This window comes from Gordionus sp. m RMFG-2023, chromosome 3, assembly GCF_954871325.1.
Source record: "Gordionus sp. m RMFG-2023 chromosome 3, tfGorSpeb1-WG-v2, whole genome shotgun sequence".
NCBI classification, from domain to species: domain Eukaryota; kingdom Metazoa; phylum Nematomorpha; class Gordioida; order Chordodea; family Parachordodidae; genus Gordionus; species Gordionus sp. m RMFG-2023.
This window is the reverse complement of record NC_088777.1, coordinates 49,017,262-49,033,473: the sequence shown is the minus strand read 5'-3', so window position 1 is coordinate 49,033,473 and position 16,212 is coordinate 49,017,262. Positions and strand designations below refer to the sequence as shown.

The window sequence follows — 16,212 nt, the reverse complement described above, 5'->3', positions numbered from 1 at the left end:
CTATAAAATAATTTATTTTAAGAAACAGAATTTTTTTTTTTTTTAAAAAAATATATATTATAAACCATATTAGAGTAAAAAAAAACAGACATCAGTCAGAAAGGAAAGTTTGGCTAAAAATATTTATGAAAGAAGAAAAAAAATGTTTAATTGAAATGAAAAAACATGAAAAAAAACTAATTTTTAATTAAAAACAAAAAAACAAAAATTGTAAAAAAAAACGATTTTTTATGAAACGCGTTCGTTTATGACACTTAAAAAGAAAATTGAAAATGTTTTTGATAATTTAACGACAAGAACATAGAGAGGGGGGGGGTAACTTGTCATTTTACTTGTTTTACTTTGTAAAAAGAAAATTATTAATTTAAAAATAATTTTAATTGAAATAAAATAAAATTAAATAAAATAAAATTGTATTGATTTATAATTCCAGTTTCTTTTCTAAAAAAAAATTGAAAAAGTTCAGATTTAATAAAAAAATCATCCAAAAATCCATGAGAAATTTTTACAGAAAGCAAAAAAATTATTTGTATTATTTATACTATTATCCTATTTATTATCTACAAAAAAAAAGATATTAAATAAATGATAAAATAAAATAAATTGATTATCACATAAAAACAATAGCGAAAAATATATATATAAAAAAAGGTTCATTTAGTTCAAAAAATAGAAAATAAAAATGTGTTTTTTTTTCTTCTATTAACTTATTACACATTAAATGAGAGAAAGGGTGAAAACTGAAAGAAAAAGAGGGAAGGATTTGCAACACAAGTTCTCGTGAGGATGCCAGCCTCCTCCACAAATCCATCAATAATATTCAATCAGCCACTCCTAAATAGGTTAAAATCCAGCAGATTTTGAGCCAGTGGCCTTTTAAAAAATAATAACTTCATGTGTCCCAACACTCCTAACTTCTGTTGTTAAAAGGCTCATAGAAAAATATTACCCAAGCCTGAAGATTTTGCTCATAGAAGGAAGAAAGATCCATACATATATTATCCAAATCTTGAAGCTTAGGTAATATTTTTCTGGTAAAATATTGAATTAGCCATTTTTAAAAATCGGCTCAAAACGAGCCATTTTTCATATCCTGGACAAACAACTTACCGATGTCTATCGACTTTGCAGAAGTCGAATGTATCTGTTCCTTTTAACGAATACCCTCTCTATGTCCATAGTCACGGTAACTCCCTTCTAGTGAAGTTTGGGCAAAAATGTACTTAAAACTTATAAAAAAAAAATCTTGAGCAAAAAGAGAATCATGGATAGCGATAATACCAACCCCAATGAGCCATTCTATATATGTGTTAGCGTCAATGCATTTTTTCCGGCAATGTGTTATTTTTACAACTTTAAATCAATTTTTGAGGCGCGTTTTTTTTAAAAAAAAAAAAAATTTAAATCATATTTGGAATACCTCTCTTATGAATTGTAAAGCAATTTTTCGGTTAACCTTTAATTCATTTATAATTTGTATAAAAAAAATATAAGAAATTTAATATAAATTATATTAAATTTAAAAAGTTCGTTAAAGTTTAAAAAATAACGCTGCCGGAAAAAACGCAATGACGTTGACATACATATATATATATATACCTTTAAAAGTCTCCATTGGAATCTACCTTGATTAGCCGAAAGAGAGAAAGAAAGAAAGAAGAAGAAAGAAAGAAAGAAAGAAAGAAAGAAAGAAAGAAAGAAAGAAAGAAAGAAAGAAAGAAAGAAAGAAAGAAAGAAAGAAAGAAAGAAAGAAAGAAAGAAAGAAAGAAAGAAAGAAAGAAAGAAAGAAAGAAAGAAAGAAAGAAAGAAAGAAAGAAAGAAAGAAAGAAAAGAAAAGAAAGAAAGTTAAAGAGCACAAATTTTTATGAATAAGTCAAAAAAGAATCAATATTTGTTATACGAATGGAAGATTTAGTTTTGAATAATTTAGTTTTATATTTAAGAATTTTGAAAAGGGTTAAAAATCTGTAAAAACACAAGAAGATATTAATAAATCAAGCGAGTAAAAATGTTAATGGGTTTTATTTTATTATATTTCTTGAAATGAAGAAAAAATATCTCAAAAAAAAAATTCTTCTTTACATGGAAAATGTTATCCTTTTGAGATTTCACCCTCCTTTTCCTTACTTCCTTCCTTTCCTTTTTTTTCTATTCCCAAGCATCCTTTTCCTAATATCTAACTAAACAATTATTAACCTGGCACTTGAACTAACAACCGGAACAAAATAAAAATCTCATAAGGTAAATTAATAAATATTATTTTGTTTTATTTTAAATTTTAAAATTTTTAAAAAATTATAATCCAAAAACATTAATAAATTACAAAAAAATAAAATGAAAGGAAAAGATATTTAGTTTTAAGTTTGTATAGTTCTATCTTGTCGGTAATTTCATTTCAAAAAAAAAATGTAAAAAAAGAAGAAATTACGAATGAGAGAGATAAAGGGAATCATAATATAATGTTATATCTTCTTTTACTGATCTAATTACAAAACTATATGTTTTATACTCTATAAAAGCAAAAAAAAATGGGAAAAAAAAATATTATATATTTTGTTTGATATTTTTGTTCGTATTAACTAAATAAAATATAAATTGACTTGGTAAAAATTAGTATATAATATTATCTCCATGTGTGCCATAGCCCGTCCTCTTTTATTTTTATATAAAAAAATAAATATTATTGATAATTTTATTTTAGTTTTTTTTTTTTTAAATAAAAATAAACGAATTGAAAAGTTAATATTACATTAAAAATTGGGAAAATATGATACATAATAATTTAGAAATAATTTATTAAAATCATGAAATAAAAGTGGTATAATCTAAAAAAAATTGTTAAAATATTGAAATATTTTAATTGTTTATCAATTTTTATATAAGTATTATATAATTTTAATAAAATTGTAATTTTATTTTTTACCTGATAACAATAAAAAATATAATTTTATATTTATCTAAAAATATAATAATAAAAAATCGATAAATTTTGAAAATGTACATTAGTTTTGAAGAAGAAAAAATATATATTAAATGAGTAATTAAGACTAGACTATCTAATTTACAACCTTCTTTAGTCTTCCTTCCTAAGGATCATATTATTCCTAGATAGGTGGCAACATTCAATTTCATATTTAGAAAACTAAAACACTTTTCCCGTTAATTAAATTTTTTTTTTCTCTCTCTCTCTCTACAGCTAGAAGAGAAAGCCATTCCGACATGATGGGACATGAATCATACGAATCTCTCGTGGAAGATTATAGAGATCAGCTGCCCACGATTTCACGTTTTAAATGCGTGATATGCGCTTAACCGAAAATGCGACAAGATCCTTTTTGCCTGCCACCATTTATTCCGTTTGTCCGAATCTAGTGAATAATCGAAAAAATTTCACCCTTTTTGCTAAAAAAATTATCAACCCCAAACCTAATCCACCTAATAAAATCAATTCTGACACCGCAAATTCCTGCGCGGCACGTGCGGTGATAATATCGCCATCCTTATTCAATACCGACCTCGTGACCAACCCGTTCATCAAACACCCAGCCTTGATTCTGATAGTATTCTTGTGCTTCATGTCGATATTACTAAACGACGTCAATTGCATGAAGGCCCCCTGGGTCTCGAGGATTGAAAGATCATCGTACACCACCACCCCCATTCATTACTTCGAAATACCTAATAATTCGACCAAGAACGCTACTCGCTTTAACCAATCATCCGCAAACGTATTACGAGATTACGTTTTTTTCAAACGGCGAATAAAATCGTTTAAAAATCATTACAGAAGGAGACCCAAATCCTGGGACAAGACCAATTTTAAACTATTTTATCGCGGTGTCGATCGCAACATTACCCCATTCTCTATAAAAGCGATAACCACTCCGCATCATAAGAGCCTAACACGCTATAAACAACGGTCCCTTGATTCAATTTTGCCAAACCTCTTCGGTCTCCTAGATCACAATAATACGGAGGAGGAAAATATAGATAGTGTCGCCACAGCTCACCCCTCAAGAGAAGGTTTTAAAGCTGGAATTTCTTATGAAATTTTAAAACTCAAATTAGGGCTTCCTTCTCGTGAAAGTATTTATAATCAGAATCGCATAACTGACGCTATATCGCCTTCTTTCGCCAATGAGAACCTTCACAGATACCAAACTACCCTTCGTTCCTTTCCAGACCTGGTTCAGCACACTCCTTTAATAATCGTAGCCAAAATGGTTCCCCTCTCGTGCTACCGTAATACGGAATACACGACCAACGATATTCCCGCATTCCTTGGGGACCAAAAATTTATGGAGCTTAACAGCCCTGCTGCTCACTCTTCGATACGTTTGGAAACTTTTGACGTCTACGATAGATTGAAGAAGTGGGCCGGAAGGGATGCATTTCTTCTAAAAAAATTAGAAAATTATATGACAGGAATCTACAATGCTTCAAATAGAACAAACCCAGTAGACGTTACTAATGAACGAATACATCCTCTTCATCAATCGACGACTCATTACTCGGGATCTATTAATGATAATACAATATCTAACGATATAATACTGCCGTTCAAGGTGACTCCTATCAAGATTATCAAAGGAGGTCAACATTATACTTCTCTTATAGGTCAAGAAATATATCTCACTTGGGACAAATCGGGAATTTTTTCCGATTCCACTATCAACAAAGAGGTGGCGCCAAATAAGTCATCAGGGTTTTCTTACTTCTGGTACCCGTCGCCGCCCCGTTTCCACCCTAAACTACCGTATTCCTCCGATAATTCTGGATCGATTAGACCTATTACGGCCGAACCTCAAACCGCTACAGGTGTGGGACAGATTTTTGATCCCCTGTTCAACGGCAAATATAACGTTTGCTCGCCTCCGACCGATTACGATAATAAGGTGGCACCTCCTAACGATGATTCCTATATCCTGTTCTTGGAACGATTGCATCCGATTCGTCTTAATACTTCTTCTTCTTCAATTAACAATCTTAGTCAGGACTTGAATTCCGGCGAAAATATATTCAATCTCAAATCTATCCCCTTCGATTCTACGGCTAAACTTAAAAAGGAAATTCGTAAAATTTGTTACGGCTCTCCCTTTCATTGCGGTAAACCATATTTTGATTATTTTTTTTTTACAAATTCACATTTTTTTTTAAAGTCCCTCGTGGAACTACAAAATCCGATCCAATGGAACTTATGATCTAGTCGGGATTGCTCGGCCAGAGAATTTAAAATATTTTGCTTTTTGTTTATTTCTATAATAGATAAATCGTAAAATTTATCTTTTCTTCTCTTCTCGGACCGCTAATTTAAAGTTTAACAATGGTGTATGTGATAGAAAGTTATTGTTCCTCAACAAATTTAAAAGGATTACTAATAAAGGGTAAAATGAACACACTGGCAAAAAAAAATGGCTTCAATAAATTCTTGGGAGTTTGTGATCGAGGGAAATCAAATAGGAGAGAGAAAGGTGATAAAAAAAATAGATTGCTGGGAGGATGTGCCAATGTTAGTCATAGTGATATATATATTAAATTACAAAAGATATCTAAAAATTATTACTGAGTTAGAGGTTCGGTGATAGGTTCTGAAACTGTCAGTCATCTCCAAATAATGTCGCATCTGACTTATTTATTTCTTTAAAAAAAACATTTCTGACCTCACAACTTGGAAGAAGAAAAAATCAGATATGCCGGGTTCTAAAAATCTCCGCCATATATATTTTTTTTTCTTCGCAATATTTTCTATGAACTGTTTTCCTTTATAATGTTCAAATACGATTTAGAAACACTAATAAGATAGTCATTTTATTTTGTTGCCATTTGAATTAATTTTTGGAAATTTGAGCATATTTTCCGCAAGATTTAGAAGTTAGGTTAATAACCCTTCACGCGTATAGCTGGGTAATGGCTAAATGTCGGCTAATTCTGCTCAATCATCAGGCGTTTGCCGGAAAAAATCCGTTAATATTAAGGCGTTCCAATTTATAATAGTTTTTTTTCAAATTTAAGCTGCTATCTTTTCAAGAAAAAATTTTCCAAGGCCAAAGTGATAGTTTTCGGTTAAAAATATGGTTTAACCCGATGTTTTTAGCGGCTAAAATGTCGGCTTAAACGGTTAAAAATATGGTAAATTACCCAGCTATACCCTTGAGGTAAAAGGTCGAAAAATCATAACACCAGTAGTTGGATGAGGCGTTGCTCACCCCCGTTTTAAAAGTTATATATATATATATATATCTCGTATACAATTTTATATTTTAAGCTTTGATATGTTAGACTAGTTATGTTAAACGGCTCGTTTTGAACCGATTTTTTAAAAACGTTTAGATCTTTACATTAGCCAGAAAAATTCGATAATATATTTCTAGACCTTTGTTCCTTCTATGAGCAAAATCTTCGGGCTTGTGTAATATTTTTCTGGATAAAATATTGATTTAGCCGTTTTTAAAAATCGGCGTAACAACACTCTGTTAGAAATTTAATTAAAGTAAAATCTTATACATTAATATTATTAAATATTAAAAAAATTTGAAGATTTATAAAATGAATGGAAAATTTCATGCGAATTTTTATTTGAAGTTTCGATTAAAAAAAATAATCAAAATTACTGCTATGTTTTTCATAACTTTACCGATAAAAATCTATTTATAACATGCAATAATCAATATTTTTTTTTATTAGCGTATACTTGTTTTCAAATAATATATATATATATTTATTCTTAAAATTATAAGAATTGATATTGGCGTTTTTTTGACTCCAAATAAAAAAACGTTTTTACCCTGAAAAAAATCATTCAATACGGGAAAAATATTAGGCATAAAATAAGAGACTAATACCAAAAAAAACCCCAGGTCAAAATATCTAAGGGGAGACCGGGGGTTATATTGTTCTTTAAGTGCTGTGAAAATAAATAGATGAAACAATTTTTTCAAATATTTAAGCATGGTTTTATTCATTACATTTATATCTTCTCTACAGTAGAAATTAATATTTAAGAAAAAAAATTAGGAAAATGGTGAACATCCCGGGGTACATATTAGCCTATCACGATTGGTGTTAGGGTTTATATTGTTCTTATAAAAATTGAAGTGCTATAAAAATTAATAGACGAAACAATTTTTTCAAAATATTTAAGCGTAAGTTTTTATTCTTTACATTATATCTTCTCTACAGTAGAAATAATGAAATTTTTGAAAAATGATGAACACCCCGGGGTACATTTTAGCCTATCACGATGCATGTTATAGCGATTACCTTTATTTTTAGAAAAAATATTTTAATATATCACCTGAAAAAAACTTGTTGTCACTTTAAAACTGTCATACAATTTACAAAAATATAAGTCAATCATATTGTCATTCGCAACCATACATAAACTCGTGGCTTCTAAGGATCTTAAAAAAAATAAATTCATGCCTAAAGATAGCAAATTACCCATTTCCGTCTAAAACCTGCCCCAAGGTCTTCACATTTAATTAAAATTTAATTTTAAGTAATTTAAATTTACCATAAATAATTTTCAATATTTTTTTATACCATGATAAAATTGAGATTTATCATATCATTTAGAAATTTGATATTTTGCCTTGAATAATTTTATATATAAAAAAAAATTATAGTTACTTTTGGACGTGTTTAACAAAATTTAAATTTTATATTTAAAACTTTTCATAAACGACACATTTTTAAATTGAATTGAATTGTAGTATCTTTTGAAATGCATTTTGCGGTTTAAATTTCAAATGTCAAAGTTCATTAGATTTTAATTTATATTTGAGAAAAATGTACCCGCCCCTGGATAACACTCTCGATATCCCTTACATTGTAGTTACAATTTAAAAAAAATCTCTGTGGTGTTTGTTGCTATGCCTCAGGACCTTCGGATAAAGTTTATTATCAAAAAAAATTTTTTTTTCTATATATGGATCAAACTCAAAGAAATTCGGGACAAATTAAGCTTGGAGAAGGAAATCATGGAACAGATAAAGGGGCGTAATATCATATCAATCTTATAGCTGTATCCAATTACATATGCTTGTTTATTTCTAAATCCTAAACCTAAGGATTACATTTTATCAACCTTATTATTTTTAATTCTTACCATAAGTATTATACTATAACTATAATAACTAATAGTTATTTTAATATGAATTTTTATGAGTTCAAATTAATTTTATTTTGATTGTAAATTTACTTTTCATCTAAAAAAAAAATAAATAGAAGAAGACTAATAATGAAAGAGAGAAAAAAAAGAAGGTTTTACGAAAAAAAAAAGAAAGAAAGAAAGAATGAAAGAAAGAAAGAAAGAAAGAAAGTATAAAAAAGAAAGGACAAAATTTTACCAACCTTCTTTCAATAAGTTTAAATATAGATTTCCAAAATATGATATAATACTGCAACAATAGTGTTTAAATTTCAACTGCGTTGTCTCCCTAATTCTTAATTTTTTTTGCCAGTATTCTTAATATACATTTTTTTTAGTTGTAAATATATGAAACAGATGCTTAATGTGTGTTTAAAATTATGTTTTTTTTTATTTAAAAAACATTTTAATTTTTTTTTTGTTTTTTTGAATTTACCACTCATATTTTTAACAATTATTAAAATCTTGTACCTTAAAAAAATAATAAGAATAAGCATCATTCCCACTTCCCACCCTAGATCCCACACCCCTCACCAATTTCCACCTTTCCAAAGGGTATAATATTTAATTCTTTACATAAAAGTATTTCAGAATTAAAGATACCCTTATAATGGGTTCGTATTTATTATTATTATTACCATAAAAAAAAATCAGATATCACTTTGAAATGAAGAGATAAATTGAACCCGTTAGCCAAGGGTGGTCGCTAAATTGGGTGCAAGTGTTCAGGAGGTGAGAGTCACTATCCAAATTTTTGTGTAGGCGGACGGGGGCACGGTCAACCTAGGCCTGGGCTAGTTTTTTGTAATCTTAAGATGGACTACGATGCTTCATGTTTTTTAGGCTTTGAAGACCAATTTGATTGGTTAAACTGTTGATCTGCGCGAACCGAACTCACCCGTTTAAAAATAAATTTTCTATTACGAATTTTCCAAAGTCAGCTTCGTTAAATAAAAAAACAATCACAAAATTAATTAGGAAGAAATAATTTAAAAGTTTCTAAATTTTTACGTGCCTGGACCACGGACAGGGATTTTTGGAACCGGTGGCTCATATTTCTAGAATTGTGAATCAAACAATCACGTGGGGCTTCGCTATTTAATCCCTAAAAAAATCAACGATATTCTTTTTTTTTTCCTCCCTTTTTCCTATCTTCCACTAAGAAAAATTGAAAATAAATAAAGATGTGAAATAATTAATCAAAGATTTTATTCTCATTTCTTTTCCTCTTTTTAAAGAACAAAGTATGAAAGAACTCTTTAAATAAATAAGTACTTTTAATATCTATTCTATTATTATAAAATACTTATATATACTTACTTTGTAATGTAACTTACATAATACACAAAACACATATACAACTAATCTATCAATATATATATTTTTTATTTTACAATATATGTATTAAAAGATAAAACTGAAGTTAAAAAAATTAAAAATGCTTTAAAAATATAAATGCTTCATTCGTCAAAATCAAAAACGAATTTAACATTATTTTATGTTTCTTTTTTTAAAAAAATATTTAGAAGCTAGAAGCCTGGCACTTTTGGGGAGGGGTGAGGAGATCTATCCGTATTCTTTAAGGGTTCGGTCAGGATTATTATTTTATTTATTTATTTTTAACCTTTTTTTTTAAAAAATTAAATTGAAAACATCTCTCTTAAGATTCTTACGATTTTTTTTAAAAAAAAAAGTTTCATTTTTTATTAATAAAGTTTCATTTTTTTTTAAAAAATTTTTTTTTATACCATTAATTTTCTTACATTTTATATGAGCCAGTTTAAATAATAGACATAGACCTAATTTTGTTAAACAGCTCAAAAAAAAAAATTTTTGCTCATCGAAGGCAGTGAACTTTGGACTAGTGGTTTTTATTGAACGAAGTTTTTCCAACAAACCCTCCTACTCTTTGTTTTTAAAAATTTTTTGACCCCCCCCCACCCACCCCCGCCCATTTATAAAATTCTGTTTAACCAGCCGACCCGTAATAATATTTAAAAAGGTCATTTCCCGAAAAATATCTAAAATTCTCTTTTAAAAAAATATTTTTTAACCCAGCTATCTCGCCCAATTATTAAAATATGGGCTAAAAAACCGCCCATTGCAGACGAGGGGAAACTCGAGGCTTGTTTATTATTAATTTTTAGCCAAAATCCTAATTTAAAATCGGCTAAATTGAGCCGTTTAACAACACTGCATAGACCTGTGCGCTACGAATAGCCAGAGGGAATTTTAATATACAAGTCCTCACGGGCCTTTGAGTATGCCTCCTCAATCGATTAGTATCATGCATCCCTTTTTTTGATAAATTTATTTTCAACAATCTATTCGAGTTTCGGTGTTCCGACTTCCGAACAGAGCTTTTGAGCATTATTTAACCTGCCTACCCTCTCACTTAAATTTATTTTTATAAAAATTTACTCGGCATCCCATTTATCTATAAATTTTGTCTAACATTATACCGATTTTTTTTTTCCTAAAGGATACCAACAAACCTTGTAACACAGATGTTAAGATTGAGAGTGGAACTATACCCTATGTATTTAGAGTTAGTTATAGTTGTAATGAGAAGGAGAAAAGCACGGCAGGAAAGCTATTCAAATAGCAATTTTAATTATTCATAAAAACCTAACAAATAATAATCTTATCTCCATACTTATAAAATGGATATTAATAGGATCAAGAGCCACACGGATTCTCTTTCCAAGGGCTCTCTAGCTGAAATCCTTGGTTATTTTATGTTTTTGTCATATATCAAATCAAATATTTGCTTCTTACCATTTTGATAAAGTTTCAACTGAGCATTTATTGCTCACGTAATGGATTCTTATCTTATATCTGTATTTAATTTTAATTTAATAATTCTAATATTGTTATATACAGTGTGCAACGAAGATATAAATTAACCTTCGTTATAATTAATAAATATAGAGCTAACATAATTTCTTTCAAAAAGTGGAGTATATATATGAAACACGAAAACAAGGGGGATGTTTAAAAAAAAACGATTTCAAATTTTCTAAAAAATAATCTGTTCAGAATCAGTCAATTCAGAAATGAGTGATTTCTTGTAGAGCAAGAATGCCTTAACTTCCTCGCATAAAACGTTGGCTTATTAGACTCTTGGATTAGTGTTGTTAAACCGCTCGTTATGTATTTTACATATTTAATCAATATTATGTCCAACTTAATATTAAAAACGGTTAACTCAATATTTGATCAATATTAGGCAAGCCTGAAGATTTTGCTCATAGAAGGAACAAAGGTTCAGACATATATTATGGAAATCTCGAGACTTAGGCAATATTTCTGGCTAAAATATTGAGTTATCCATTTTGAAAAATCGGCTCAAAATGAGCCGTTTAACAGCACTATCTTGGATTTATAATAATATTACCGCGCTTAAACAAAAGAATATCTTTTACAGAATATGTGTCTATATTTAGATGTGTATAAAAAAATCTAGATTTATATTTTGTTAGATTAATAAATAAAAATTTTTACATATTTATTGAAAATATAAGTAAAAATTAGATATTTTTTCGAACTTAAAACATGGAAATGAACATATATTTTGACCGGAAATGGAAGAAAAAAGAAATGCACAAGTGTCTTTGTTGGGCGTCCCTGGTTGTGATAAATTATTTTTTGGCTGTGTAAATAAATATTATATTAATTTTTTTTTCAGTGGCATATTTCTTTATTTAGACTGTATTTTCATGTAAATTCCTTTTGATTAAATTGTATTTTCAAAGTAAATTTCTTTGATTAAATAAAAAAAAAGTTATTAAATAACTTAATTTTTGAAAATATATAATCTAATATAACGGCTATTTATTATAAATTTCTATCATAATATTCAAAACACTTATAATATTAAGACACTATTAAAATAAATTTCATAATTGCGTTCCCAGAGAGGAAACATAATTATATCTAAAAATTTCTATTTTGTAATTTTTGTCGTATATATATAAAAAATTCTTTGGCTTCGCTAGCGAAATGCCGAATTTTAAGTGCCAAGATTTTTTTAAAAACTTATATAGGTTAATGACGAAATATGGCCTACTTTTGAATTGTAACTGAAATATGTTTACTTTCAAAACAAAACTGTTAATAGTTAGATACATTTCGTTACTTTATAAAGATGTAATTTGTAACTGAACTAAATAAGGAAAAATGAAAAACTAATTCTTAGAACGAAAGTGTGGATTTTATATTATTAAAATTGCCTTTATTCTTTCCAAAAAAATTATTTGTAGTTAAATTAATCTGTTATATATTCCTTTACTTACTGTAGACATTGTAAGTTCACATGTATATTATATAAAAAAAAATTTTATCGCTAATTATACGGAGATCTGCCATGGTTCGACTTTTTTTTTAGGATTTCCGATTTTTTAGCTTTATTTTTAATTACCATCTGAATTTTTTCTTTAGGTTCTCATCCCGGGTTTTTTAAAATTATTTCGAATCGGGCCTTCAGGTCTACAAGAGAAATTAGTAATAAAAAATGGATCTGAAAGCAAGGAAATATAAAATTAGGGCTATGATCTACCAATATTTAACCTTTTGAGTTGCAAAGGTGGGAAACGCTTGAAAATATATACATCCCATGCAAATTTTTATATTATAAGCTAAGATATTGTAAGGCATTTATCAAAGTTTAACTTAAAATTAATTATATAAATAAATAAATCAGAATTATAAACCAATTTATAAATATTAAATAAAAAAATTAAAATTGTGTGAATTTGTGTAAAGAAGAGTCGAAAATAAAGCAAAAATGATTTAAATAGATAAAATTTAACAATAATTGTAAATTAGATTTTATAGAAGAAGAAAAATTCTAAGCATTAGAATACGTTTTTTTTTATCTTCCAAAAAGAAAAATTGGATAAAACTTTGCAGATATATAATTTAACATAAAATAGGAGATTCCGAAAAACCCAGGTCAAAATATCTACGCAATATTTCGTAGTAACAGTTTGAAAAATCTCTGAGATGTTGGCTAATTAGATGTCTGAAATGGGACTATGCGTAACGTCCGAAAATATTATATTTTAGATCGGCCAAAATTTTATTTTTGATGAATTTCTGATATTTCTTTTCATAGAAGTAAAATAAATCCATAAATTATATTGTTTTTTTTTTAAATTTAAGCACTCTCCACAATATTATAAAATAGTAGAGTTAATTTTTGGTGATTCAAACAATATATATCGGTTTATTTAGCCGAGCCGGGTAAGAACTAAATTCCCACCGGGCCGGGCCTGAAAATGCCATTTGCAGACCTCTAGTAGCTATATTCCCCAGTAAACTCTCGTGGATAATTAATACATATAATAATGTGGTTAATATACTTATTTTAACTAATAATTTTTAATTTCAAGTTTTTTTAAAAAGTTTATTTTTTTTAAGGGAATATAAATTTTAAAAGATCTATTTCTTCTATATAACGTATGGGATTTGGAATTCCTTTAAATGTTTAGATTTAGATTTACCAACATTTTATATATACCATAAAGGGGAAAAGATTTTTACTCCCAATTTCATCGTTTTTGTATTATTTTTTTTTAGGCTAATAAAATTTTGTTAAATAAAGGAATTTATAATACTTAAGTTAGTAGGGTAGGTGTTAAAAATATATATATATATATGAAGAGATTATAGTATTTCTTGTTTTTAAACCAAGTTTGTTTGATGAAGATTACATGTTTTTGATCTCCCAAAAGATGATAATAAACAATATTTGAAAGCTTCTAAAACTCGTTTTTTTCAAAGATAAAAAATTTAATTAAAAATTTATTATATATATACATAGTTTTGGAAAATCTTGGTTTAAAAAAAAAAGGGATCACAGATCGGGCTCGTTTTAAAATTCCAGACTGGGCAGGACAGGAAAATATTTTATACAAGTTATCCGACCCTACCCTTTTCTTTCTTTTTCTTTCTTTCTTTCTTTCTTTCTTTCTTTCTTTCTTTCTTTCTTTCTTTCTTTCTTTCTTTCTTTCTTTCTTTCTTTCTTTCTTTCTTTCTTTCTTTCTTTCTTTCTTTCTTTCTTTCTTTCTTTCTTTCTTTCTTTCTTTCTTTCTTTCTTTCTTTCTTTCTTTCTTTCTTTCTTTCTTTCTTTCTTTCTTTCTTTCTTTCTTTCTTTCTTTCTTTCTTTCTTTCTTTCTTTCTTTCTTTCTTTTAAAATATATATTAAAAATAACGGGCCAGTCAAGAAGTATATATTTTTTAAAAATTCAGTAATATTTTAAATACTATTTCATATTAGAGATCCACAATGGGCGTGGGGGGGGGGCTAAAATATTTTAAATATTAGGACCGTCAGCAGGTCAAAATATTTTTACGTCACAGGTCACGTGAATTTACGAACTTCTATTAGTTAAAAATCATTTTTTTTTAAAAAAATATACATTTATCGTATCATTTATAAGTTTAAACAAAAATTACATTAAAATAAAATTAAACAAAACAAATAAACAGCCAAAACCAATCAATAAATAATTTTTAAGCACGTGTCATAGGGGGTGAGCTGATTAATCAAAATTTTTTAAAAACCATGGGCGGGCGGGTACGGGTGGACATTTGGGGAAAACGCTCCCATTGCATGCCTCTCTATCGTATAATGTCCCTCGTGACGAGTAATGAATTATGGAATCCCTTGATTTAAAATAATTTACTTTATGGGGGTGATTTTTTTCCAAGTTTTTAAATATCTGATTTGTGACCATAAATATATCTTTGGCATGTATAAAATTACCTATCCTACGAAATTCGGGAAACTTTTGACAATGTTTTGATATCATAAAAAAAAACTAATTGAGATATGAAAGTTAGTTCAAATTTCTCAGTTTAAGTATTTCTCAAATAAGGACTTTCAAAGAAAGGAGAAGAAAGAAAGAAAGAAAGAAAGAAAGAAAGAAAGAAAGAAAGAAAGAAAGAAAGAAAGAAAGAAAGAAAGAAAGAAAGAAAGAAAGAAGATAGAAAGAAAGAAAAATTGCTCTTTGATATAAAAAGAGATTTATAAAAAAGGGATTATGAATTCCTCATGAATACGCCGAAATAAAATAAAAAATTTTAAAAACATTAACTAAAATTATATCCAAATCGAATATCGATTAATAATACATTTTTTATCACAATAGTATATATATGGTCCATTTTATTAATAAATGTTATTTATTTTTTTTACATTTCATTATGTTGTATTATAAATTTTCATAAAAAGGTCAGAGTGCTTTGTCGAATATAAATTATATCGTTCTGAGTGTGACCGATCAGGAAGGAAGGAAGGAAGGAAGGAAGGAAGGAAGGATGGAAGGAAAGAAGGAATCAAAGGACAGTTTATAATTGTTTCAAAGGGAAATTGAAAATACGAGCACTAAATGAATGTTAGCTGATATAATTCAAAATTATTTTTAAATCGACTCGACCCGAATTTTATGGAAAGATAAAATAAGGCTTAAACCGGTGTAAACCCGGCCGGGTATATAAATTGTATTATTCAGCGGACCGAGTCCTGGTCGATCTACAAGTCTCCAAAATTTATTATAAGAAAAAAACTGATAGGGCAAAAATTAACCCCGATCAAGCATATGATTAAATTATAAGGGGCATTATTTGACCAATAGAAAAATGACCTGTTGAGCCAATTGAAAACTACTTTTATTTTTTTCAAATTTTCAAATAATTTATAAAATGATTTTTTAAAAAAAGGATGCCATCATAAACCGTTGAATATAAAAGTAAATTTGGCCCGAATCGGTAAGGCCATTACACTAGTGTTGTTAAGCGGTTCATTTTGAGTCGATATTTTAAAACGGCTAACTCAATATTTCATCCAAAAATATATTACTCAAGCCTGAAGATTTTGTTCATAGATGGCACAAAGGTCTAGACATCTATTAGCCAAATCTGAAGCCTTAGGAAATATCGGCCCAAGAGCCATTTAACAACACCACACCATACCCGTCGAATTGAACGAAAAAAATATTTATTTGATTTTCAAGTTCAAATCAAATTCAAAATTGAACCGATTCCATTATATACCAATT

The 16,212-nt window shown here is 28.0% G+C and overlaps 1 protein-coding gene across 2 annotated transcripts in view; it reads left to right on the top strand.

The window, feature by feature from the left end:
• The window catches only part of LOC135927682 (uncharacterized), a 31,267-nt gene that overhangs the window by 3,722 nt on the left and 11,333 nt on the right, over window positions 1-16,212 (top strand). Inside the window, exons 1-2 of one of the 2 annotated variants that reach the window (XM_065463839.1) lie at window positions 3,050-3,112; window positions 3,197-5,106. In XM_065463839.1, coding sequence (XP_065319911.1) covers window positions 3,294-5,106 — 1,813 coding nt within the window. In that variant the 5' untranslated portion in view covers window positions 3,050-3,112; window positions 3,197-3,293. Of the gene's footprint in view, window positions 1-3,049; window positions 3,113-3,196; window positions 5,107-16,212 lie in introns of those variants that run through there. The other variant, XM_065463838.1, reaches the window with a different exon arrangement.